Source organism: Rattus rattus, chromosome 8, assembly GCF_011064425.1.
Source record: "Rattus rattus isolate New Zealand chromosome 8, Rrattus_CSIRO_v1, whole genome shotgun sequence".
NCBI classification, from domain to species: domain Eukaryota; kingdom Metazoa; phylum Chordata; class Mammalia; order Rodentia; family Muridae; genus Rattus; species Rattus rattus.
This window is the reverse complement of record NC_046161.1, coordinates 60,382,841-60,407,736: the sequence shown is the minus strand read 5'-3', so window position 1 is coordinate 60,407,736 and position 24,896 is coordinate 60,382,841. Positions and strand designations below refer to the sequence as shown.

The following is a 24,896-nucleotide window of genomic DNA, read 5'->3' as shown; positions in this document are numbered from 1 at the left end:
AGCCCACGAGGTGGCTGTTTCAGCTGCTCTCTTGTGTGTGTTTGGATCCTGCACACTAGGTGTAGGCTCTAACACCCGTGAAGGGAAGCCGGAACAGCAGGATCTGACCAGAGAGTGAAGGCAAGCAGGCAAGAAGCAAATGCTTCTTTCTTCCAAGTGCCTTACATAGGCTGCCGCGAGAAGGCCCAGATTCGGGGAGGGTCTTCCTACCCCACATGATCCTGTTAATTAAAAGTCCCTCACAAGTGTGCCCAGCTGCTTGGGAATTTTATTTTTTACTTAATTCCACCTGGGGCTCTCTTGACAACTAAGAATAGCCATCACACATGACCTGGTTTGTGACCAGAGCACTTGACCCTTGACCTACTGAATAGTACAGCTCACCTGAAGCTGAGTGAGGAGTGTGGGGCTGAGGTAGAAATGGAAGCCACTTCTGTTTTTACACATGGAGTGACAGTTCTGCATTGAAATCTTATTACAGCTGGGCAGGCACGAACCTTTAATCCCACTACTTGGGGGGCAGAGGCAGGCAGATTTGGTTTTAGAGATGAAGTTTCAGGACAGCAAGGGCTACACAGAGAAAGTCTATCTACTTATCTAGAAAAACCAAACCCAAACCAAACAATAAACCAACCAAAAATCCTACTACACTCTAAAAAGACCAGCAGGATAGATGAGGACGGCAGTGCATGCCACTGCCATGACTCCCTAAGTTCCTCTTCTCCGCACTCTTCCTTACCGACTTCTTATCATCTGTCTGTCACCACCCATCCATCCCGGCAGAACAAGCCCATCAGGAAGCCACTACCTGAGGCTGAGGCCGAGTTGCTCAAGTTGACTTTGAACTCCTGGTTTCAAACAATTCTCTTGCCTCAGCCTCATAATTACGTGGAACCCCAGGCCCGTGCCGTCCAGCTTCACTCGGTTTTTAGACTTAACTGCTACCTGTTTTACAGATGTCAGAAAGCCCACATGGTTCTTCACATCCAGGCCATGTGACTTTCAAAGCTGAGCCTGGGGGTTTTTTGTTTGTTTGTTTTTAAAGATTTATTTATTTTGCCTGAGTACACTGTTGCTCTCTTCAGACACACCATGATGGATTCTGTTACAGTTGGTTGTGAGCCACCATGTGGTTGCTGGGAATTGAACTCAGGACCCTCTGGAAGAGCAGTCAGTGCTCTTAACCACTGAGCCATCTCTCCAGTCCCGAGCCTGGGTTTTTAAACTGCCTCTTCCCCCCACACTAACTTGGAGCAGATGTTAAGGTGGGAAGGATGGAAAGATGGACAGGTGGACAGGTGTATGGAATAAACAAATGGTCTGTAGGTGCTCGGCAAAGCTAGAACAGATCCCAGCCTCACCCTGGCACTGCCTCAGTTGGAGTCTCCAGGTGGTGCTACCACGGACCACATGAAAGAGAACAAGGGTGGTCCTAGCGGAAGCCCAGGCCTGGACCCCACCTGTGCCTATTCATCTAGCACCTTAGCATGCAGGGCACCAAAGACCAGCTAAAAACTTAGCTCGGCTGCCTACCTGGCAGGCAGTGGACTTTAGGGAAATATTTGACAAATGGATGACCCTGCTGAGGGTTCCTTCCTTTGCCTGGCGACCCGGGCGGTGTTATCTTCCCGCTTCAGGACTTTAGGGCTGCAGGGAACACCCTGGGCGTGGCGAGGGCGGGGTCCCGGATCAGAGGGTGGAGCCTAGAGCTGAAATATCCAGAGTAGGGCGGGGCCTGCGGCCCGGGGGCAGGGCCTGGAGCCCGAGGGCCGGTCGGCCTCTTAGGGCTGCCTGGCTGCTCTAGGGAGTTCGGGTGCCCTAGCGCTCGATCCAGGAGAGGCTGCGGCCGGGTTGGGGCGCGGATGCTGGAAGTTCACATCCCCTCGGTGGGGCCCGAGGCCGAAGGGCCCAGGCAGAGTCCAGAGAAAGGCCACATGGTGAGCAATGGACGAAGAGTACGTGCGGGGTTCTCCCGAATATCCTCGCGACCAGCGCAAAAGGGACCCAGAATTCAGGGCTAGGACATTCGTTGCAAAGGTTCTGGGTTACTTGGCTTTGCCAGTCCCTTGGACAATGGTCTGGGCTCTTGAGGGATCCGTGGAGCAGAGGGGAGGGCCCGTCAGCCTTTTCTTTCAGGTGTGAGAGGGGTTCGGAAGGGGTTTCCCTGAGCGGTGGCACGCCAGGTCGGCTTTGTGCCTTTCAAACACCAGAAATTGGGCGCGTCTCGCGGCGCGGGTCCTACTGCATCCTTTGGACCCGCCGCCCGCACTTCTCCGCCCGCCAGGTGTTCCAAGTGGAGGTGCTGTACAGCGGACGCAGACACACCGTGCCGCGGCGCTACAGCGAGTTCCACGCTCTACACAAGCGGGTGAGATGTCGCGGACTACCCACCGATCTGGGTCCAGGCCAGGTCCCTAGGTGGCATGCGACAGAACTCTGATCCCAGCTTCTGGTTGGCCACCCCCATTACTGTCCAAGTCCCCGGGAGGGTGCAGATCACAGGCGACTACCCAGGGCTGCAGGGCCCCTCGCGGGGAGGACGCAATGGCTAGATCCCAGCTCAGACTGACCTTGTCCGGGTGCGTCCTTTCCACACTCTGGCCTGTCACTTCTGTCCCAACCACCTCTTGCCAGCTGTCCCAAGTTGAAGCTTAAAGACATAGAGGACGGGAGAAAGTCCCAGCTAGGTGCAATGGGCTTGAATGCTGGGATCTCACCTCAGTGACTGATGTACTACAGATCAAGAAACGGTACAAAGTGCCTGACTTTCCCTCAAAACGCCTGCCCAACTGGAGGACCAGAGGATTGGAACAGCGCCGGCAGGGCTTGGAGACATACATCCAGGTGTGCAAGGGGCACGCTTGGTTGCCCCTAGCCTGAGGGACCAGCGGTGACCCAGTTAGAGATGTGGGAGTGTGTTGGGGTCCACAACTTTGGGCTGTTATTCAGTATCTCGGGCTCTGTTTTTCCAAACGAGTACAAACTTTTTTCTATCTGGATCACTCAAAGTTTTGAATAATCCAACAAATAGATTCTTCACTCCTAGGCTAAGAACCTGTTTTCTTAATGAGGTATGTATGGACTCATCCCTCTAACAGTGGCAGCCGCCGTTGCTGCCCACATCGTGGGGCCAGTCTTTGCAGTCCATACTGGGCCATTCCTTAGAATGGCTCTGAGTTCGATCTAATACTTGTTCCTACTGCCTTGAAATTCTTAAATCATTTTGAAACCAATGTCCTCAAAAATTTTGCAACGGGTTATGCAATTAATACTGGATCTGACTGAAGACTTTGTCTTCTCTAGGGCGTCCTGTACCTGAATCAAGATGTGCCCAAGGAGTTACTGGAATTCTTGAGACTTAGACATTTCCCTACAGACTCCAAGGCCAGCAGCTGGAGGTAAGGATAGCTCTGTGGAGAGGTGGCAAGGGCCCTCAGCCCACCCTCAGCCACAAAGAGGTGTAAACGGAACCTGAAGGTTTTCAAATGTACTGGGCCCTGGCCTGGTTCTAATACACCACCTCCCTCCTCACCTTTCTAGACTTGGAGCAGGGCTGGGTTTTGGTGGACAGCTTTGGTTAGTTCCAACTGCCTTGCTTCCACCTCTGGAACTGGACTTGTTACAGAATAGTCCCCTGGGCTGCTGTCTCCACCAGCTCCTCACCTCCCCTGGGTATCCTCCAGCTACTTAGTGTTTCTCTTCTTTTCAGCACCCTGGGGGAGTTCCTGCCTAGTGACACCAGGCAAGGCACAGTCCTACCCTAAAGGCCTGCTGCCCCCTGGTGGTTACATGCTAGGAGGCAGGCCAGCAGCCTGTTTTCTAGCCCCTTACTTTTCCTTTTCGGGTCCCTGCTGATTTTGGTCTTCAGTGGCCATCCCATGAGTCTTTGCCCTGCCGCCTCTACTCTCACTGACCAATCTTCTCACAGCTCACAGCTGCACCACCGGCCGGTCATTGGCTTCTGCCTGGATCCCTACATTCACACCCCTTCCCCAGGTGAGACTGATCTAAGTTCCCGTCAGCACCTATGCCTACTGTCCTCTGAGGGTTACCACCTGCTGCTCCTGTAAGTGGCAGCCTGCTTTGTAACTTCATAGAAACCAGTGCAATACAGTTGCTTCATCAGGTCCCTGTTCCCCCGGGGAGTCTCCAAAAGCTAGTATGAACAGATGTGGATGAGGGAAAGCCTCATTTCGAGTAGACAGCTGGGCCTGTGGGCAGCTCAGTGCTGTAGGCTCAAGGCCAGGCTAGCCCCTTCTTCACTTTCTCTCCCACAGCACCTCTCCCGGAAGTGGTGGTGGATGGTGTGCTCCAGGGTCTCTATGGCTTCGGCACCAGCACCAGCCCGGCATCAGCCCAGCCGGAGGCTAACTGTCATCCTGCTCCATCACCAATGCCCTGACTAGCTCAGGCTTTGGGCCACCTTTCAGGACAGTTATGTGCCTCAGTCCTAGGACTCCTATAGGAAACTGGGTCTTCCCTTGGACTAGATTCAGGTGTAACTAGCTGAGCTCAGTCGTGCCCATCCCCACTCAAAGCTCTGAACTTGGTTTGCACTGACAGCTGTAGCTGGTGGAACTCAAGACTCTTAGGCTGAGGAGATTCAGGTGTATTTTCTAGCCCAGCCTGACAGGTGGAAGCAGCTTAGGATGAGGCACAGGAGCGAGGTAGCCTCTGCCTGATGAGTGGGCGGGCGGGCAGGCAGCATTCGTACAGGCTTAGGCAGGGACCTAAGGAAGGAGTATAGAGTCCCCCACTGGGACACAGGACAGGTGCTATAACACCCCAAACACAGCCCACACCTAAGTTATAAAAAAAACCCACTTCTTTATTGATCAGCATTGGTAGGAGTTTTATATAAAAATCAGGCCTGTGGAATGTGAGGGGTGTGGCCACCCCGTCGGATGGAAGCACTGGGGCCAGAGCCGCACAGAGCCTTGTGACTGGCTGCTTTCACCTGTGAGGGAATCGACAGGACCCACACAGACAGCTGTTTAGAGGGATGAGGTCCCCGAGGCTCTCTCTACTCCTTGGCAATGGCAAAGGGTTTCTCCACTTCGATCTTGCCACAGTCTACAATGATCACATCCTTCAGGGGCTTGTCCCGGCTGTCTGTCTTGGTGTTCTCCACCTTCCGCACCACATCCTAGAGAAGAAAAGCAGGAGAGATCGTGTGGGGGTCACTACTGGGAGTGGCTCAGGAGTGCTGAAACCCACGTGGGACGAACACAGAAGCCAAAGGAGCCAAAAGCTAAGGAACTGAGGTGAACTGAGCCAGGGTGAACACAGAGCATGATGCTGGATAGTCTGAACATCTCATTTCAGTGAGTGACCAACAGAGGACCCTGCAGCTGGACAAACTCAACAAGGTCTTCTGGATGGGTTGTCTGGGGCCTAGAGGGACTTAGAACCTTGGGAGCATGGAGATGTGGGCTAGGTATTCTGCATTTTTTTTCCTGATTGTGGTGCTAGGGATTCTAGGTTAAGCACTCTGTTGGAGCCAGCCACATGGACACTCTTAAACTGTGGTCTCAGGTTGTTCGGCCTAGCCCTTGACTCTGGAGTTCAAGTGATCCTCTTGCTTCAGGCTCCTGAAAGCTAGGACCATAGGCTGTGTGCAAGACACTCAGTCAGGCTGTTTATTCTCAACACTTCCCCACCCCTATGCCGGGTTAGGAACAAGTACTGGTCTGTCTGTATTTGTGGCTTAGGTGCCTTTGGGGTAAAGATTTCCTACTTGAAGCCCATGATATTCCAGCTGGATCCTTGGTAAGGACCACCAAGGTTTAACCCCCCACTTCTCAACTTACCATGCCTTCCAGAACTTTGCCGAAAACCACATGCTTGCCATCTAGCCAGGAGGTCTTGACTGTAGTTATGAAGAACTGGGAGCCATTGGTGTCTTTGCCTGCATTGGCCATGCTCACCCATCCGGGCCCATAGTGCTTCAGCTTGAAGTTCTCATCTGGGAAGCGCTCACCATAGATGCTCTTTCCTGGGAAGACCCCAAACAGGCAGATGCTTGGGTGAAGATCTATACAGGTCAGGCTGTTCTTGTAAGACTAGGCCTGAGTGGCAAATGAGGACATAGAAACAGTCTTCCTATCTTCTACCCAAGCCCTCGGGACCAAGACCATCTGGGTACGAGGACAGGCTGAAGGAGATGCCTTGCTGCGTGCAGGATGCTGGCGGCGTGCGTGCGTGTGGGTGGGTGGGTGGGTGTGGGGGTTGGGGGGCGTGGGTGCAGGATTACCTTCCAAGGATTACAAGTGCAGTGGGGTTGGTTGGGGGAGGAGAAAATAGGAAACAGAGCTCCTATTAAGAGCCTCTTACCAAGGAACATGAAATAAAAGATGCTCATGAACATTTGTCATTGTGTGGGATAAGGGTCCCGGACCGTGACAGTGCACTTTGAGTCTTATATACCCTTTCTGAGATCCTGGCTGCAAAGATGGTTTCCCCATTACCCACCAATAGACTACTGGGCCTGAGACCGCTAGCACAGAAGCAGCTATCCTCTCAAGCCGGTGAGATGGCGTGGCATGCACGGCAACTTGCTGCCAGGCATGGAAGCCACAGGGTGGAAGAGGAAAACCTTGTTCTGACTTTAACATGCACACAATGGCATGTGCTAGCCCCAGCACTCAGGAGGCAGGTCTCTAGGTGTTCTAGGCCAGTGACACACAGTGACTAACTTCCTGTGCTCTCAGCTCACCAGGGCTCATCCCACAGCTCCTCAGAATGCCTCAAGTCAGGGGATGCCCTGGCCGGAGACTGACCAGGAAGATGTAGTTGACTGTGCAGCCGCTGGGGAGGCAGAGAAGCAACTATAGTTGGGGTGAGGTGGTCTGTTTCCTGCAATGGCTACCGGCTGGATACTGACTGCTAAAACTTCCTTATTTGACTTCCATTCATGGGACTTCAATTGCCCCTGTTCCAAAAAATCCAGTCTATATCCCTAGTTTCATTCTCACCCTCAAGACACAAGGAGGTCCAAGTCTCTCTCACACACAAATTGTATTTTAATTTTAATGATGGTAACATAAATCACACTTAATCTCTCAGTAAATGGTTAAGCTTCATGCCTAACAATTTTTTTTCTAAGATAGTTTCTGTATAGCCCTGCCTGTCCTAGAACTCACTTTGTAGACCAGTCTGGGATCAAACTCAAGAGATCCATCTGTCTCTGCCACTCTATACACCACTACACCAGTTCTTTTTATTTTTTTTAAAGTTTAAGTGTATGGGTGTTTTGCATACATATATTTTTGTACCAGACATATGCCTGGGAGGGTGTCAGATTCCCTGGAACTGGATTTACAGTTGTGAGTCAACGTGTGAGAATGGGGCCCAGGACTCCTGACCCCTGCAAGTACTCTCAACCAGAGTCATTTCTCTAGCCTGTGGTGTGCTAACATTGACCAGGCTGGCCTTGAAGTTACTCTGGAATCTCCTGACTTAACCTGAGCGCAGAGGTTACAGGCACACACTTGCCTTGAGTTCTCCACCTTTACTTATTTCTAGTGTGTGTGTGTGTGTGTGTGTGTGTGTGTGTGTGTGTGCGCGCGCGCATGCTCACACACGTACACACACACACACACACGCAAGCATACGTGTACGGGTGCACTGTGATCTTGTATAGCAGTCAGAGGACACTTTGCAGAAGTCAGTTCTCTTTTTCTATTGAGACCCAGGAAACAAAGTTGGGGCATCAGCCTCGGCATCAAGTACCTTTACCCACCTTTCTGGCCCTTTAAATTTATGTTTATGTGTGTGACACAAGCAACAGAACTGTGGATACTTAGAAGAGAGCACATGTCTACCTGACCTCTACCTTCCTCTCCTTTGCACTGGGTTCCCCTTTCAAAGAAGGGTACAGCTACTCTCAACGCAGGAGAGAAGACAGCCTCTAGAGCAGGTGACAGAAGATGCCTAGCCACCCCCCCCTTGGACACACACAATGTCAAAACTCCTCTTCTCAGAGGACCTGAAGTTACCTCCCGTGCCATCTCCCCTGGTGAAGTCTCCACCCTGGATCATGAAGTCCTTGATGACACGATGGAACTTGCTGTTCTTATAGCCAAATCCTTTCTGGAGAGAGGGAAGAGAAGACAGGATGGAAAATCAGGCAACAAGCAGATGTCAAACAGGCCTGCAGAGCCTTGCCTACAGCTTTTTCCGGTACACATGCAGCACTTAGTGTACTGAGGGACCGGCCACTGCAGGTCTGGGGGAGGGGGAGCAGATCTCTAGCCTCTTCTACAGTTCCTGAGTGATGTAACCCAGGCCGTGAAATGCCTTTCCCCTTCTCTGTTCTCAAATTCAAGATCTGGGGATATTTCTCAGCGGGCAGTGTTTGCCCTAGCAGGACACAGTCCTGGGTTCTACCCTTGGCACTGTCTAAGTTGAGAGTGGCGGTGTGTGCTTGTGATCCCAGCGCTCAGGAGGCAGAAGCAGGCATAATCAGAAGCTCAAGATCGACCCTGTCTACAATCAGGTTCAAGGTTGGCCAGGGGCTACATAAAAAGGGTCTCAGGAGAAAAGAAAATAAAATAGGCAAGTTAAAAAACAAGTGTCGGGGGTGGGGGATTTAGCTCAGTGGTAGAGCGCTTGCCAAGGAAGCGCAAGGCCCTGGGTTCGGTCCCCAGCTCCGGAAAAAAAAAAAAAAAGAACCAAAAAAAAAAAATACAAATGTCATTAAACAGAAAATATGTCTCCTTAAAAAGTCCTTGCCATAGTCTTGGATTAAGTCCTTTGGACCCTCTTATCTTAAAAAAAAAAATCAATCAATCAATCAATAACTCAAGAGGTAGGTTTAGTGGCACAAGCTTTAATCTTAGCAGTTGGGAGCCAGGCAAGTTCAAGGCCAGCCTAGTCTACAGATTAAGTTCCAGAACTACCAGGGTTAACCAACACTCCTCAAAACAAAAAAAACAAAACAAAAAAAAAAACAACAAAAAAAAAACCAAAACACAATTTATTCCAAAAGTATAGTCATATCACATGGCCTAAGAACATTCAAATAAGAACTCGAATAAAATTAGATGGTAAAGATTACTCTTTAAACATTACAGCCAAACAGCACCATGTTTGTCTATGTTCTCTCCAATATAAAACCACCTCGGCAGGCACCAAGTCACTTGGTACAGATAACTGTGAAGCTCCAGTGTGGGCACTCTGGGTTGTTATTGTATTAGGACCAGCTGTAGGAAGCAGCAGGGGTTAGAACCAGCTCCAGTCTCTAGGTAGTGCCAGACTGTGGGCAACAGAGGCTCTGAGTAAGTTACTGCACCTTCGGGGTCTTCTCCAAAATTAAATACTGGACCCCGTTATTCCTATTTAATATACAAAAATATTTGGTCCTCAGGGAAAGTGAAGTCTGGCTACCGCTACAAATGGGCCACTCTCTGAAGTCCCAGTGCTTCCATCCCTACTGGTGGAGCTGCCAGCCTCTGTACCATCCACTTACCTCTCCTGTAGCTAAGGCTACAAAATTATCCACTGTTTTTGGAACAGTCTTTCCAAAGAGTCCAAAGGTCACTCGTCCTACAGGTTCGTCTCCAATTTGGAAATCAAAGTATACCTAAAGAAAGTGGACAATCCAAGCTTAGCCACCTACAGGGGCCTTGGTAGAAGGAAGGGCCCATGAAATTACCCCACGAGAGAGAACAAAGCCTAATGCTGTGGCTGAGTCTGGTTTTGATGGAGGCAAAGATCCTTGTACAACTCCAATGAACAGGCTGGAGAAACGGCTCAGCTGTTAAGAGCATCTGCTGCTTTTCCAGACCATACAAGCATCTGTTCTCAGCACCTAGATGGTGGCTACAACCATCTGTACACTTATGAAAGCTCTAGATGTCTCCAACCCCAGGACTAGGGAGTGAGGAAATGGTAGGCCACCACTAAGCTAATAACCCCAGTAATTAATCTTGCTAAATTGTAATCTCCCTCGAGTAGCTGGGAGTACATATATGCACAGCACTTGGACGGCTGCATTACCCTCCACTCCAAGAAATGATTGTGGACTGGCCTTACAGCTTAAGGGAAAATTCAGTTACCGCCAAGCCTGAGGAGACTCACATGATGAAGTTGAGAATCGACTCCTGCAAATTGTCCTCTGACCTCTACAGTTGCACTGTGGTAACTCTGAGTCCCTCTCCCTACTAAGTAAATAATGTAACATTTTAAAAAAGTTTTCGTTCTCAGGCTACAGAATAGCAGTTTTTGCTCTTTAAATGACTCCAGATTATAGAAATAGACATTAAAATGGGGAAATACACAAGGAGGTCACTGTGCTTGCAAAATTTTTTAAAACACTGGATCTTACCATGCAGTCTTCATTAGACTGGATTTTTTTTTTCCGGAGCTGAGGACCGAACCCAGGGCCTTGCACTTGCTAGGCAAGCGCTCTACCTCTGAGCTAAATCCCCAGCCCTGCAAGTTTTAACTATATATACTGTGTGTGCTACAAAACACACTAAACTGGAAGTGACCATAGTAAAAGATTCGGCAATCCTGATCCATTTCCTGGCACTTCAGGGTATGTGCAAAGGGACAGTCCTGAGGATGTCCGTGCTGGCCGCAGCTGACATCCTGGGTCAGGGCGGGGGCCTGGGGGAGTCTGGGTTATTTTCTAGTTAGAGTAGGTGGGGCGAGCCTGGCCTCAAGAGATCAGCCGACCCAAGGAAGAACTGAACAAGAACAAGGACGCTCGGGTCGGAACTACTGGGCCAGACCCGCGCCGGCTTGAACCGGACCGAAGGCGGCAGAAGGCAGGCCTCGCCGAAGAAGGGGAGCCCAGACCTTGACTGTGACTTTAGGTCCCTTCTTCTTATCGTTGGCCACGGAGGGTCCAGGCAGCAAAAGGAAGACAACGGAGCCCACGATGAGGGCGGCGGCGAAGAGCACCTTCATATTGCGCTCCGAGAGGCGCAGCATCCACCGGCAGCAGCAAGAGCGGTCACGGCAACCCGGACCGGAAAAGGGTGTGGACGCGCAGCGTGCGCGTTCCGGACCAGGCGCGGGGTGGGCCCGGGACCGCGAGCGGTCTCGCAGTGCCCAGAGCGCGCCACGTTCTCCCTGCGAAGCAATGCGGAGTGGTAGGCGCCGCCGCGGGCGGGGTTGCGGGTGGCTGCCACGTTACAGCCCTCTCATTGGATAGACACCTCGTTCTCCGCCTTTGTCAAGGCGGTGCGCGGAAGGCGGCGTTGGGATTGGTCTTAGAAAGAAAGACTACGCACCCCAGCATGCCGTGCGGCCCGACTTGCCTACCCAACTTTCGGACCTTTGTCAGGGCTGGAAAGGCCAATCGCTCCCAGATTTGGGAGTGGTCTTCAAAAAACTAGACACACTTAACCTTAGCGCTGAGGGTTGAGTTTATCGTCTGAGCGTTACGGCAGTCTTCTATATCTTCTATAATATTTACCTTGCTTGGGGACCGGGAGTAGTGGCTCACACCTGTCATCCCAGCACTGGGCAGGGTGAAGTAAAAGGAATAACGAGTTCGAGGCTAGCCTGGGTTACAGAGTGACTCCTAGTTCTTGGGCTAGAGTGAGACCTTGTCTCACAACGCACACGACCGGTTATGGTCCACGTCTCTTTAATCCCAGCATCTTGGAGGAAGAGAAAGACATATCTCTGAGTTTAAGGCCTCTTCTCTGTAGTTTCTGGCTAGCAAGAGCTACAGAGTAACACCTATACCTGCGAACAAAAAAGAGGTGGGGTCGAGGGGTGAAGAGATGGCTCAATGAGTTAATGCTCTTGTTCCACAGTCATGAGGACCTGAATTTGGATCCAACTCTAAAAGCAGATCATAGACTTTATGACTCTAATCCTGGTGCTTAGGAGTACTGTACATAGATATGGGAGCCTGGTAGACTTGCTTGCTGCCAGACTAGTTCTTAGATTGAAGGTAGAGAATGATAAAAACCATACAGCAGACATCTTCCTCTGGCCTCTGTACACATGTGCATGTACACCCCACCCCACCCCCCACGTACGCACGGGGTGGGGGGCTTACTTCCATTTTTAGTTTATATCATTTTACTACTCAGGAGTCCGGTGCCTATGTGCTGTGTGAGCCTATGAGACAATGTATTCTGTTGAATACTTTGATCTTTTCCTTTTTACAATGTGTCATTGTGAGTGGGTAGACATATGGTGGTCTGCATGTGGAGGAGGGAGTTTATTCTCTCCTTACATCACAAGGGTTCTTAGGGTTGATCTCATTTCCTCAGGCTGGGAGGTAGGCAACCTGAGCTATCCTACCAGCTCCTGGCTTTTTTTTTTTTTTCTTTTTTCCGGAGCTGGGGACTGAACCCAGGGCAGCGCTCTACCACTGAGGTAAATCCCCAACCCCCAGCTCCTGGCTTTTAATGTCTTTTCTTTGCACTTTCTTTGTTTTAGGAGGATGAGACTTTGTTGCACAGTCTTTAAGTGGCTCCCCTAGCCTTTCTCCAGGGCTCCATACTCAGCAAGTATTGGTTGGGGTGGCTTTACATTAACACAGAAGGTCTGAGGTTGACTTTTTTTTCATAGCCACCAGATGCCTCCACGGGCTGCTTTAGGTTGTAACACACTCTTGCTGTTGCTCTATTCTATGGTGCGCACACTTTGGCATTTGGAGCCTTACTTACACTGTGCTGGTCTCTGTGAGATTTACCCTTTAGACTTGGGCATTTGAATGCTTGGTCTCCAGATGTGTCACTGTTTGAGCAGGGCTTAGGAGGTAAGACCTTGTCAGAGGAAGTTCATGACTAGGTATGATTGGAGGTTTCAAAGCTCTGCATTATTCTCAGATAGTGTTCTGCTTCCTGCTTCAGGTTCTGGGTATGAGCTCTCAGCTGTTCTGCTGCCATGCAGAAGGGCAAGAATAAAACTCAGTCCAGCATGGCTTAGCCAGGCTGATTCAAACTTATGGGGTCGGACACTAACCAGTTTATGTTTTACATACTAAAAGAGTAAAACCTTGGGGGGGGCGGTTTCCTTGTGACAGTTATCATAACAAAGCTTAAGTTGTGCCGACAGCAGAACTCCCTAGCAAAGCATGTGTTTTTGCAGAGCACCAGTAACCTCTTCCACAAGAATAGGCTCTATTGACTGACAAGCAACACTCAGAACAAGAGCCCGGGGAGCAAGGGTTTGTGATAAGCATAATAGCAAAGTCTTTTACAAAATACATAGGAACTCTTTCATAAGAATGGGTTATACTGAGGAAGAAACAGTGCCCAGAAGTCTGGGGCATTCTGAGTGAGGGCTGGCCTCACAGGATAGCAAAAGATCACTAGGTTATTTCTTCCATTGAAGAAAAAAGCCCTGTTTGTGTAACAATTCTGGCTTCTCTGGTCCTGTCTGTAAGCAAGTGAACTTCTTGCCTTCTGCACATTTTTATAGTTTGAAACTATGTAACTTGGTCTGTGTATGGTATGCATTTGAATAATGGATGATCAATTACATTCCCTAATTTTCCCCCTTTAAAACTTTTTATCGTATTTTTATTTTGTTTAGTTTTTTTTTTTGTTTTGTTTTGTTTTTTGTTTTTTTTTCTTTTTTTCTTTTTTTTCGGAGCTGGGGACTGAACCCAGGGCCTTGTGCTTGCTAGGCAAGTGCTCTACCACTGAGCTAAATCCCCAACCCCTGTTTAGTTTTTATTTAAAGATTTATTATTTATTTTATGTATGAATACACTGTAGCTGTCTTCAGACACACCAGAAGAGGGCATCAGATCCCATTACAGACAGTTGTGAGCCACCATGTAGTTGCTGAGAATTGAACTCATAACCTCTGGAAGAGCAGTCAGTGCCCTTAACCTCTGAGCCATTTCTCCAGTCCTTTATTTTGTTTTTAAATTTTTTTAAAATTTCAAAGTAATTTAATTTTAGGTGCACTAGTGTTTTTGCCTGGAACTAGAGTAACAGACAGTTGTGAGCTGCCATGTGGTTGCTGGGAATTGAACCCAGCTCCTCTGGAAGAGCAGCCGGTGCTCTCTAACCACTGGCCATCTCTCCAGCTCCGTATTTTTTATTTTGAGCTATATAGCCCAAACTTATAGGCTGGCCTGGAACTTGCTATATAACCAGGTTGGTTCAGAGATCTCCCTTCCTCTGCCTTCAGAGTGTTGTGATTAGAGGTATGTTAATCATCCACATGGGATAGTTATTGACAACCACACTGATTAAGCCAATTAAAACTTTTAAGTCCGGGCTGGAGAGATGGCTCAGCGGTTTGACTGCTCTTCCAGAGGTCCTGAGTTCAAATCCCAGCAACCACATGGTGTCTCATAACCATCTGTAATGAGATCTGATGCCCTCGTCTGGTGTGTCTGAAGACAGCTACAGTGTACTTATAAATAAAAAATCTTTAAAAAAAAAAAAAACTTTTAAGTCCTTTTTACTGATGGCTAGACCAAGAGTGAGCTTGTGTCTTAAAAGTTTCTTGGGGTTGGGGATTTAGCTCAGTGGTAGAGCGCTTGCCTAGCTGGTTCGGTCCCCAGCTCCAAAAAAAAAAAAAAAAAAGGAAAAAAAAAGTTTCTTGGGGTCCAATTCAGGAACACACAGTTTTGTTTGGTTTTTTTCTGTTGTATGGTTATTCTTGTCTGTTTTTGTTTTGTTTTGAGACCCAGTGTATCCCTAACTGTCCTAGAAACTCACTCTGTGGACCTGGCTGGCCTTGAACTCAGTGATCTGCCTGCCTCTGCTTCCTGAGTGCTGGGATTAAAGACATGCACCACCCCTACCTGGCTAGATAAGTTGTTTTTGCTTTTTGCTTTTTTTTTTTTCATTAAAAAATAAAAACATTTATGTATATGGATACTTTGTCTGCCAGTACATCTACACATCAGAAGACAGCATCAGACAATTGTGAGCTGCCATATGTGTGCCTGGAATTGAACTCAGGGCCTTCAGAAGAGCAGTCAGTGCTTTTAACCACTGAGATCTCTGGAGCCTGCCTAGAGAAGGAGTTTTTGTTTTTGTTTTTTTTTGTTTGTTTGTTTTTTGTTTTTTGTTTTCGGAGCTGGGGACCGAACCCAGGCCTTGCCGCTGAGCTAAATCCCCAACCCCTAGATAAGGAGTTTTAAAGGTAAATCCCACAGTGGGACTGGCTTAGCAAGCATGAGTGGCCAAGACTGGCTACAATGTGTCTGGCAGAAACATTGCTTCCTCCCTTTTAAAAAAAAAAATCCCAGTGATTGTAAAGTTGTAGCGCTATTGCTCTGAGCATTTTGTTCCCCTGGATCTTAACAAATGTCTCTATAATTGTACAAAATGCTCTGTCTCAAAGAACCGAGAAGAAACCATATTAATTCCACTGTCTCACGTAGGGTTGTTAATCCTTGGGTGACAGGACTAGTTTGTTTGTTCAGGTTTAGCAGTGGAAGAGTATTGGTGGATCAGGGCCAAAGAATGTCACAAAGCCACCGTGGAACAAGCATCACAGAAGAGGGTGGTATACAGAGGCTACCTCTGAGCAAGGATGGAGGAGAGAGACAGCAGGCTGTGAAGCCACTGACTTTACAAAGGGGAACAGCACATGAGCCTAGGGAGAATATGCTACCTGTTGAGACAGTGGAAATGTGTCAGATTTGACTTTGCCCAGGATGTGGTACTCTCTTAGATTGTACATAGACTTTCCCCCTTTCCCTCCTGTCTGCTTCTGTCCAGGGCAACTCTTACCTATGGGGATTTGAAGGTCAAGAAATCCTCACTTGTGACAAACAGTCCTTCCAAATAGGGTTGAGAAATCATTCAATAGCAGTGTCTTAGTTAGGATTTTATAGCTGTGAAGAGACACCATGACCAAGGCAAGTCTTATAAAGGACAGCACTTAATAGGGGTTGGCTTACAGGTTCAGAGGTTCAGTCCAGTATCATCAAGGCGGCAGCATGGCAGCATCCAGGCAGGAGGAGCTGAGAGTTCTGCATCTTCATCTGAAGGCTGCTAGCAGAATACTGGCGTCCAGGCAGCTAGGGTGAGGGTCTTATAGCCCATACCCACAGTGACACACCTACTCCAACAGGGCCACACGTTCTAGTTGAGCCACTCCCTGAGCCTAGCATATGCAAACCATCACATTTAAAATTCCCACCACCCCTATATCTACCCCTCTTCCTTCACTGTCCGGACATGAGTGGAGATTTCTACCCCAACAGTGAGCATGGGTAAATTCCAGAGAAAATACAGCCTAACCCCTAGAGTTCAGGGAGGTAAGGGAAGTGATTCCATATTTCTCCAAGGTCTTAACTCTTTAACATTCCCTCTCCTAAATAATATAAACCTGTCATTTTCTCTCCTGTTTCAGACTCTAACCTTAGCACAGCTTTTTTTTTTTTTTTTTTTTTTTGTTTTTGTTTTTTTTCCGGAGCTGGGGACCGAACCCAGGCCTTGCGCTTCCTAGGTAGCGCGCTACCACTGAGCTAAAACCCCCAGCCCCAGCTTACCAGCTCTTAATGTCACCCAACCTGACTTCTTGGGGATTGCTGGCTGTGTGTTACACCTCGAGAGGTGGGACAGGTTGTTGGGAGGATAGTGGTAGGTCACCAAGAGTCAGGGTTTTTTTTTTAATTCTAGAATAAGGAATTCAGCAGCTGCTAAAGTCTGTTTGCAGGGTACCCATCCCTGGGTAGTATGGTCTAATTGTTTTGACAAGTGTGCCACAGGTGCAAAGGGAGATCCCAGTTGGTGGCCCAGGGCCCTGGGGGCATAACCTGCTTTTTCTGTTATATTGAGGGAAAAGGGACAGGTTAGGTCTAGAAGGAGTAGGGCCAGGGCCTAAAGGGGGGAGGGCCCATTGGAGCTTCTGAAAGGGCTTGGTAATGGATATGAGAAGGGTTTTCTGTGAGGGGCCAAGGGCTGTCCTCATTTAGGGAGCAGGCAAGGAGGGAAAGGGAGGGGGATCCAGGAATGTTCTTTGGCATGCTCCAGAAAGCTGGGCCTTCTTTTTGGATTATCTCTAGAAAAAAACATTGTTTCTAGGAAAGCCTTGCCTACAATCCCTTTCAAATCAATTTGCTTACCACACTTAAAACATCTGAAATTTTTATTTTTCTTAAAACCTTTCTAGAGAGATGACTTCTATTCAGGTTGCATCCAAGTATGAGTTCAGTATCAGCCATATTTCTAATCCATTCATATACTGGTCTTGCTTTTAGAGGGCTCATCACTTTGTACATTCAGAATTAGCATTTTGGAAAGACAACCATTGCCTAGCTTCTGAATCTGATACTCTTACCTTGCATAATTTTAGATCTTTTTCCTGTTTCATCAACCTTGTCCCAAGCTGTCGTACAACACAGCACTAAGGTGGCACCATCACACTCAATTTGCATTTCTATCTCAGCACGTGAACTTCACCTAGAAGCTGACCCTGGGAAATACTGATACCGCTGGCCCTGTTCTCTTTCCCTAGCTTCTTCTAACATTTACGTCTTTAACTAATGCAGCTCACTCAGCTGGGGCTCAGGTGGTCCTCAGTGGATCTCTAATGGGACTACAATATCCCACAGGGCACTCTAGCTAGAGATCAGTTTACAACTTGCCTCTAAATAGGTTCAGTTGTCTCTCTTATAATGGGGTCCATCCCAGGGACAGCTTCTAAAGGCAAATACCACAAAAGCTTATACACAAGTGCAGGAAGTGCCGCTGGGTGGTTGGTTCTGGTTCAAGCTTATTGTGGTTAACTAAACAAAGCAGTTCTGTAAGTGAATTACCTTTTTTTTTTTTTTGGTTCTTTTTTTCGGAGCTGGGGACCGAACCCAGGGCCTTGCGCTTCCTAGGCAAGCGCTCTACCACTGAGCTAAATCCCCAACCCCGTGAATTATCTTTAATACAAATATTTGCAGTGAATTAATCCTGTGGCTGTATTTGTTTACCTTATGCTAATCCCCAATAACCACACAGAAAAACAAGATTTATTTAAAATTATACCTCAATAACTGAGCAGTTAAATCATCTACCTTAACCTTCTATGCTAATCTGGTTACCCCTTAGTCCCATCCCATGACACTTGCATAATACTTGCATATTATTATTGATCTGGTTCTTTGGCTTCAGGTGTTTCCTTAATCAATCTCTCTCTCTCTCCCTCTCTCCTTCCTCAAGGCTCCAATTCCTCGATCCTCCTGGCTCATCTGAATCTTTCCTCTGGCTAGCAGATGTCTCACCCTATTCTCTATTCTGCCAAGCTATTGGGTGATCAGCATTTATTGACAAGGCAGAGAATAAATGGTAAGAACTGTTTACACAAACTTGAGACAGGTGATTCTTGGTATACATGTTACAATGCTGTGTCTTAAACAACATGTGAGGGTAGGAAAACCAGCATTTGAATAACACAAGGGTAAACATTATCCCTACATAGTTCTGACTTCTGTTGTGATTGGTTTCCAGGAACAGGAAATATAACTATGCAACCAGCTTGGGCATGAGAAAGTTTTTTTAGTAACAGCAGTAACAACGCATGTTTTTTTAAAATATTAGTAACAGTGCAAAATGGCAGGCTAGATAGATAATAGTTACCTAGCCCTTAACATGTTACCTAGCTCTTAACACTAACTACTACCCCAACCCACAAAGCCCTTACCTTGGATAGAAAGCCTCTAATCCAGTCCTTCATGGTCCCCTCTACCATTCTATGATTCATCACAGTAGTAAAATTAGTTATGAAGTAGCAACAAAAGTAATTTTATAGTTGGGGGTCACCACAACATGAACTGTATTAAAGGGCTGCAGCATTAGGAAGGTTGAGAACCACAAGTGGCTGGTGGTTGGGGTTTAAATCTCAGCTCGAACTCGGACAGAACACACCAAACCAACATGATTCCACGTGGAGAGGTTTAATGAGAGAAGAGTAGAAGAAGAGAGGAAAGGAGGTCGGCCATGGGCACGTTGAGGGAAGGGAGGGGGTTAGGAATGGGAGAGAAGGAACAGGGAAGAGGGCAGGAAGAGGAAGAGCAAGAGAGAGAAAGAGCAAGTAAGAAAAGAGAGGAGGGAGCAAGCAGCCCTCCCCCCCTTTATAGTCAGGCACAGCTGGCTGTTGTCAGGCAACTGTGGGGCGGAGCATACCTGGCTATTGCCAGGTAGCTGTGGGGGTGGAGCTTAGACAGAATACGAACAGCTGGAGAGATGGTTCAGTGGTTAGGAACACAGACTGTACTTCCAGAGGTCCTGAGTTCAATTCCTAGCAACCATCTGTAATAGGATCTGATGCTCTCTTCTGATGTGCCTGAAGACAGCCACAGTGTCCTCATATAAATAAATAGACCTTTTTTTTTTTGGAACTGAGGACCAAACCCAGGGCCTTGCGCTTGCTAGGCAAGCGTTCTACCATTGAGCTAAATCCCCAACCCCATAAATAGATCTTTTTTAAAAAAAGATATTGTCACATCATTATTGGTGTGGCTATAGCAAAAGCTTAGTACTTTGCTGAAGCAGGGTCACTGGGTCTGAATTTATTTTTGTTGTGGAGCCTGGGAGAGTTAGACATTTTTAGACAGAGGTGGTTAAGCCAAGTTGGTAGGCAGGTGTAAAGGTTATTTTAGTTTTTGAGAATAGAAGTGGGTTGGGGATTTAGCTCAGTGGTAGAGTGCTTGCCTAGCAAGCACAAGGCCCTGTTCGGGTCCCCAGCTCAAAAAAAAAAAAAAAAAAAAAAAAAAGAGAGAGATAGAGTAGAAGTGATAGTAGTGCCTAGTTTTCAAAGATCTCTGCCCAGAAGAGCGCAAGGGCCCCTGGGAAGGGGCCACGAAGGAGAAAGTCACCTGTTTCTTGCCCACACTGGTTTTTAAGGGTAAAGAGATTGTCCTTGTGTCTGTGGGTCCTGGTCCTGTTACCTTTTTATTGGTAATATAGCTTTAAAAAGAGAAACCTCTATCCTAATACACTTTTTTAAAAAACAGAAACATCTGCCTTAGTGTCTACCAAAAGCCTAATTGGGTAGCCTTTTACTGACACAGTGATCCAGGGCTCTTGGAAGTCTATGCGTGTGTAACCATAGCCCCTTTATTCTGATTTATTATCTATCTATCTGTAGTCAGGAGGGTTATAGGTTTGGTATAGGATTTCTTTTCTAAGTTTCTTTTTTTTTTAAATTTTATTTATTTATTTATTTATTCATTCATGAGACAAGGTTTCTCTGTGTAACCCTGATTACTCTCTTTCTGGACTTGGGATGGGATTTCTTTTTTCTTTTTGAAATTATTTATTTATTTAGGTGACAGGATAAATTGGTTTATTCATGTATTTATGTATTTATTTTGGAGACAGGGTTTCTCTGTGTAACCCTGACTAGTGGCCTTGAACTCACAGAGATCTGCATGCCCTGCCTTCCTAGTGCTGAAATAAAGGCAGGTGCCACCACTGTCCAGCTGTTTCTTTTTCTTTTTTTTAAATATGTGTACATTGATCTGCTTTTGGGGGCCTGTATTCCATTTTTTGTTTTTAAGACTCTCTCCCGTATATACCAACAGAATGAGCAATAGGAGGTAAGAGTCAGCTGACTGGAAAGCACCAGCAGAGTCTGTGCCTGCGTGCGTGTGCGTGTGGTGGGTGTTGGGGTTTAAATCTTGGCTCTCACCCAGACAGACCACACCAAACCAACATGGTTCCACGTGGAAAGGTTTTATGAGAGAAGAGTAGAAGAGGAGAGGAACAGAGACCGGCCATGAGCAGGTGAAGGGAAGTGGGAGGGGATGGGGAGAGAAGGGACAAAGGAAAGAGGGCAAGAGAGCAGAGAAGAGAAGAGAGTGAGGAGGGGGCAAGCAGCCCCTTATATAGCATCAGGCACATCTGGCTGTTGCCAGGTAACTGTGGGGGTGGAGCTTTGACAGAATATCAACTGTCTGTGTGTGTGTGTGTGTGTGTGTGTGTGTGTGTGTGTGTGTGTGTGTCTTCGTGTGTGTGTGTGTGTGAGTGAGTGTGTGTCTTCAGGCCAGCAGCCAAGGCAGTTTGCCTCTGCCTTTTCCTTAGCTATTGTAAACTTTTTGGGCCACTCTGATGAACTGTGATGTTTTTATCCCTGTAATGCCCTCCATCCTTCAGAGTTTTTTTGCGCATGTTTGGAGCTGATTGACAAAAACAAAATTTAATGCCCGAGAGGGTTTTTTTTTGTTTGTTTTGTTTTTTGAGACAGTGGGTCAAAAGGGGTATAAAATTTGAAAGCTTTTTGTTATCATTCAGGAAATTCCCCAAGATACTCTTTGAGCCCTGAAGAACCTCAGTGGTCTTAGACAAATTAGTGGGTTTTTGAGCAGGACCTCGAAGTTCAGTCACAAGGAGTCAGTGGAGAGCATTCAGGACCTGGGAGCCTGCATGTGTACTGGATCCCATCAGGGCGTTTGGATAGAAAAGCTGCCTTAAATGACAATAGCTTTAGGCTGGGCTGTGGTGGTGTACACCTTCAATCTGAGGCAGAGGCAGGGGGATCTCTGAGTTTGAGGCCAGCCTGATCTACAGAGGGGACAGCCAGGGCTACACAGAAGAACCCTGTTTCAGGGTAAGGGTGGTGAGAAGCGACAGTAGCTTTGTAGCATCTGTGTCCATGGCTGAGACCAAAAAGCCCTCTCACTTCTACAGAGCCATCATGCCAGGTGGGGTGGTAGGTGGAAGACAGACTGCAGGAGGGCAGTTAGGGCTTATCAGAAAAGGGGACAGGGGCTGCGTCTTCCAGTTATACACATCTGAAGTAGAAAAAGGAATGTAGATCAGGAGAGGGCAACATCTTTCTCTAAGTCATTGCCTCTGCTCCGGTGTTGGGGGAGCCTCCCACAATGGAAAAACAGAGGCTGGGACCTGATTTGGTTAGGGGGTGGCAAGCTTTTAAATGGGTAGCCAAAGGTGGTGAGGGAAGTGCAGGAGGTTTGGAGAAACTGGGTATCTCCATCAGGAGGCAGAGGAATAACCACAGAGGGGAAGAAACAAAGTGGTACAGACCCAGAAGGGGAAATGGGTGAAGTAGAAATGGGAGACAGGTGTGGGGGTGGATAGAGTGGGGTGGGACAGGATGGTGTGGCCTGAGGTTGAGAAGGAGGAGGCTGAATCTGGAAGAGGTGGGAGAGAAGGGTTAGGTGTTGTAGACCAGGGGGAAGGGAGCCTAGAGGTAGCAGGCCAGTTGGCAGGAGGCCGGTGACACAGAGGTTTTTCATTTTGTTTTTAATGAAAATGAGCCTTGTTGTATATGATATATTGAGAATATTTCATTGTACAAGTAAAATATCCTATAACAAGATACCATTGATCAATTAAAAATGTCACTGTTGTTGGTATTTTGTCTAAGCTCCACCCCCACAGCTACCTGGCAGCAGTCAGGTATGCTCCGCCCTACAGTTGCCTAGCAACAGCCAGCTGTGCCTGACTATAAAGGGGGCCGGTTTGCCTCCTCCTCTCCCTCTTCTCTCTTACTCTTTGTTTTTCTCTGTTCTTGCCCCCTTCCCCTTTCCCTCCACATGAGACCCACCGGCCTCCTTTTCTCTCCTCTTCTCTCATTAGACCTCTCCACGTGGAACCATTTGTCTTGGTAAATTCTGTCCAGGCACGGGCCAATATTTAAACAACTGATTACATTTAATTAATGCAGAAATAATACTCTATACAACAGATTTTATCCACTGTAAAATCCGTAAAGATCATATCACATGTGAAATTAAACAGTACTGTAAAATCTTGGATAAATGTCTAATTTGGGATACAGAATAGTGGAGAGACATTTAAATCAAACCAGGATTTTTCTGAATGATTTCACAAAAGCATGAAAGATGGAGGAAATTCAGTCTTTACCTGATTGGACAGAATGAAGACACTGATAGTTATGATACAATGTTACCAAGTAATGTAAAAGTAGTTTACTGATGGTACTAGGATGAATTCAGAGAATCTTCTAGAGAAAAATAAGCCAGATTCAGTAGCTTCCTGTGGTAAGAGGAAATGGTTCTTTTTTTTTTTTTTTTGGTTCTTTTTTTTGGAGCTGGGGACCGAACCCAGGGCCTTGCGCTTCCTAGGCAAGCGCTCTACCACTGAGCTAAATCCCCAACCCCGAAATGGTTCTTTTTACACTGAAAACTTCACTGTACCATGGAAGGATTTTGTTTTGTTTTAAAGAATAATCCCCAGAGGCAAACCCTTAAGACAAGCAGGGGAGTTTTGAACAAGAGCGAACCACTAATCAGTGAAAGGGGACTGATCAGGATGCCCAGGGGTTCCTGTGACTTGAAGTCAAATTGTCTTCACATCCGGCTTCAAGGAACTGGAAGATGGCCACCTCGTTTATTAGAGGGCCACTCAATAGCACAGTAAGTGGTGCATAGCCTTTTTGTTGTTGTTGTTGTTGTTGATAGTGAAACCCTGTACCCCTAAACTCAAACCCTTGGAGGGGAAAGTTTTAGCATTCATGGAAAGAGAGTTTAGACTTGGTGGTCCCATGTTAGGAGAAAACTGTTTTTGGTTTTGTTTTTCAGACAAAAACTCAATGGCAGAATTTGAAAAAAAAAACAGTGGACACAAAAAGAACAATGGCCCGCAGAGATTGCTACTAGTGGTAAAATCTGGAACCCCTCCCCCGACCCCAGCACCGGGATGGGACAAAACAGAAACAGCAGCAGTAAACATTAAGAAGCCAGGCTGGAGGGGTTGGGGTTTAGCTCAGTGGTAGAGCGCTTGCCTAGGAAGCGCAAGGCCCTGGGTTCGGGTCCCCAGCTCCAAAAAAGAACACACAAAAAAAAAAAAAAAAAAAAAAAAAAAAGAAGCCAGGCTGGAGAGATGGCTCAGTGGTTAAGGACAGCTCTTCCAGAGGTCCTGAGTTAAATTCCCAAAAACCACATGATGCCCTCTTCTGTTGTCTGAAAACAGCAACAGTGTACTTATATATAATGAATACATAAATCTTAAAAAACAAACAAACAAAAAAACCCAACATGTCAGTTATTACTGACCTCTCCAGACTCAAGTGAGAGGAACAGAGCTCTGGAACTTTTGTTAGGGGGCTTCTCTCCTGTACTGCTGGCCCCAACCCCTATCCCCTGGCTAGGAAGGCCAGGAATGAGGCAGAGTCCCATTAGTGAACCTGATTGACAAACATGCTGCTTAAGCCAATTATAGGTTTTAATACAAGAGCAGGCTTATGCATCTGAAAAGTCTCTTGGTGCCCAAGTTCAGGCAGGCATACGGTTTTTACGAAGACATGTCAGAGCTGGGTGAGCATCATGGTAGATCGAGGGGCAGAGTAACCTTGAAACATTCACTCCTGGCAGAGCATAGCAGCTATTTTAGAAATAACTTAGCAATTATTCACGTTGGTACATCTGGACCATGGTCAAGGCCATAAAATCTCTAAGGCAGATAGGACCATTGAGGAAAGGGGCATGGGGAGGGTAAACAGGAAACAAAAACGAACACAAAGTCAGAAATTACCTTAGTAAGTTCACAGCAGCCTTACCCTCCTTTTCTTTTTTTGTTGTTATTTCTTGAGACAGTTTTTTTTTTCTGTGTAGCTCTGGCTGCCCTGGAACTCATTACCAGGCTGGTCTGGGATCAAAGGGGTGTGCCACCACTCGAATGTCCTTAAAAAATATTTTTAATTATGCATATGTATGTGCGTGTCAGCATGAGTTTCGGTATCCATGGGAACCAAAGTAGGGGCATTGGATCATGTGGAGCTGGGTTGCAGGTAGTGAGAGCTGCCCGATGTGGATGCTGGGAAATGAACTCACTTGCTCTGCAATGAGCAGCAAGTGCCCTTGACTACTGAACCATCTCTGCAGTCTTACACCCTAATTTCCTCTTCCCCTCACTGCTTCTTGTCATTGTTTTTGTTTTGTTGAGGTAGAGTTCCTCTGTGTAGAGGAACTGGCTGTCCTGGAACTCTAAACCAGGCTGGCCTCAAACTCAAGAGATGTCCACCTCTCATGCTGGGAT

At 47.3% G+C, this 24,896-nt stretch overlaps 2 protein-coding genes across 2 annotated transcripts; one reads left to right on the top strand and one right to left on the bottom strand.

The window, feature by feature from the left end:
* Nucleotides 1–1,762: 1,762 nt before the first annotated feature.
* Snx22 (sorting nexin 22) lies at nt 1,763–4,677 on the top strand. The gene is made up of 6 exons (XM_032909856.1): nt 1,763–1,937; nt 2,285–2,368; nt 2,740–2,844; nt 3,304–3,398; nt 3,929–3,996; nt 4,278–4,677. The coding sequence occupies exons 1-6, from the start codon at nt 1,863–1,865 to the stop codon at nt 4,400–4,402; spliced, it is 552 nt and encodes a 183-aa protein (XP_032765747.1). The 5' UTR covers nt 1,763–1,862; the 3' UTR covers nt 4,403–4,677.
* Nucleotides 4,678–4,806: 129 nt separating this feature from the next.
* Nucleotides 4,807–11,092, bottom strand: Ppib (peptidylprolyl isomerase B). The gene is made up of 5 exons (XM_032909855.1): nt 10,804–11,092; nt 9,470–9,583; nt 7,998–8,091; nt 5,811–5,995; nt 4,807–5,146 (listed from the first exon to the last, which is right to left on the bottom strand). The coding sequence occupies exons 1-5, from the start codon at nt 10,936–10,938 to the stop codon at nt 5,024–5,026; spliced, it is 651 nt and encodes a 216-aa protein (XP_032765746.1). The 5' UTR covers nt 10,939–11,092; the 3' UTR covers nt 4,807–5,023.
* Between the last annotated feature and the right edge of the window lie 13,804 nt (nt 11,093–24,896).

What these genes read in the sequence shown, in the direction of transcription:
- Snx22 (XM_032909856.1), top strand. Translation starts at nt 1,863, where the DNA reads ATGCTGGAAGTTCACATCCCCTCGGTGGGGCCCGAGGCCGAAGGGCCC. An exon ending in GCTTGGAGACATACATCCAG is followed by an intron (nt 2,845 to 3,303) that starts GTGTGCAAGGGG and finishes TGTCTTCTCTAG; the next exon opens with GGCGTCCTGTACCTGAATCA. An exon ending in TCCAAGGCCAGCAGCTGGAG is followed by an intron (nt 3,399 to 3,928) that starts GTAAGGATAGCT and finishes ATCTTCTCACAG; the next exon opens with CTCACAGCTGCACCACCGGC.
- Ppib (XM_032909855.1), bottom strand. Translation starts at nt 10,938, where the DNA reads ATGCTGCGCCTCTCGGAGCGCAATATGAAGGTGCTCTTCGCCGCCGCC. An exon ending in GACCTAAAGTCACAGTCAAG is followed by an intron (nt 9,584 to 10,803) that starts GTCTGGGCTCCC and finishes CACTTTCTTTAG; the next exon opens with GTATACTTTGATTTCCAAAT. An exon ending in TAGCCTTAGCTACAGGAGAG is followed by an intron (nt 8,092 to 9,469) that starts GTAAGTGGATGG and finishes CCCTCTCTCCAG; the next exon opens with AAAGGATTTGGCTATAAGAA.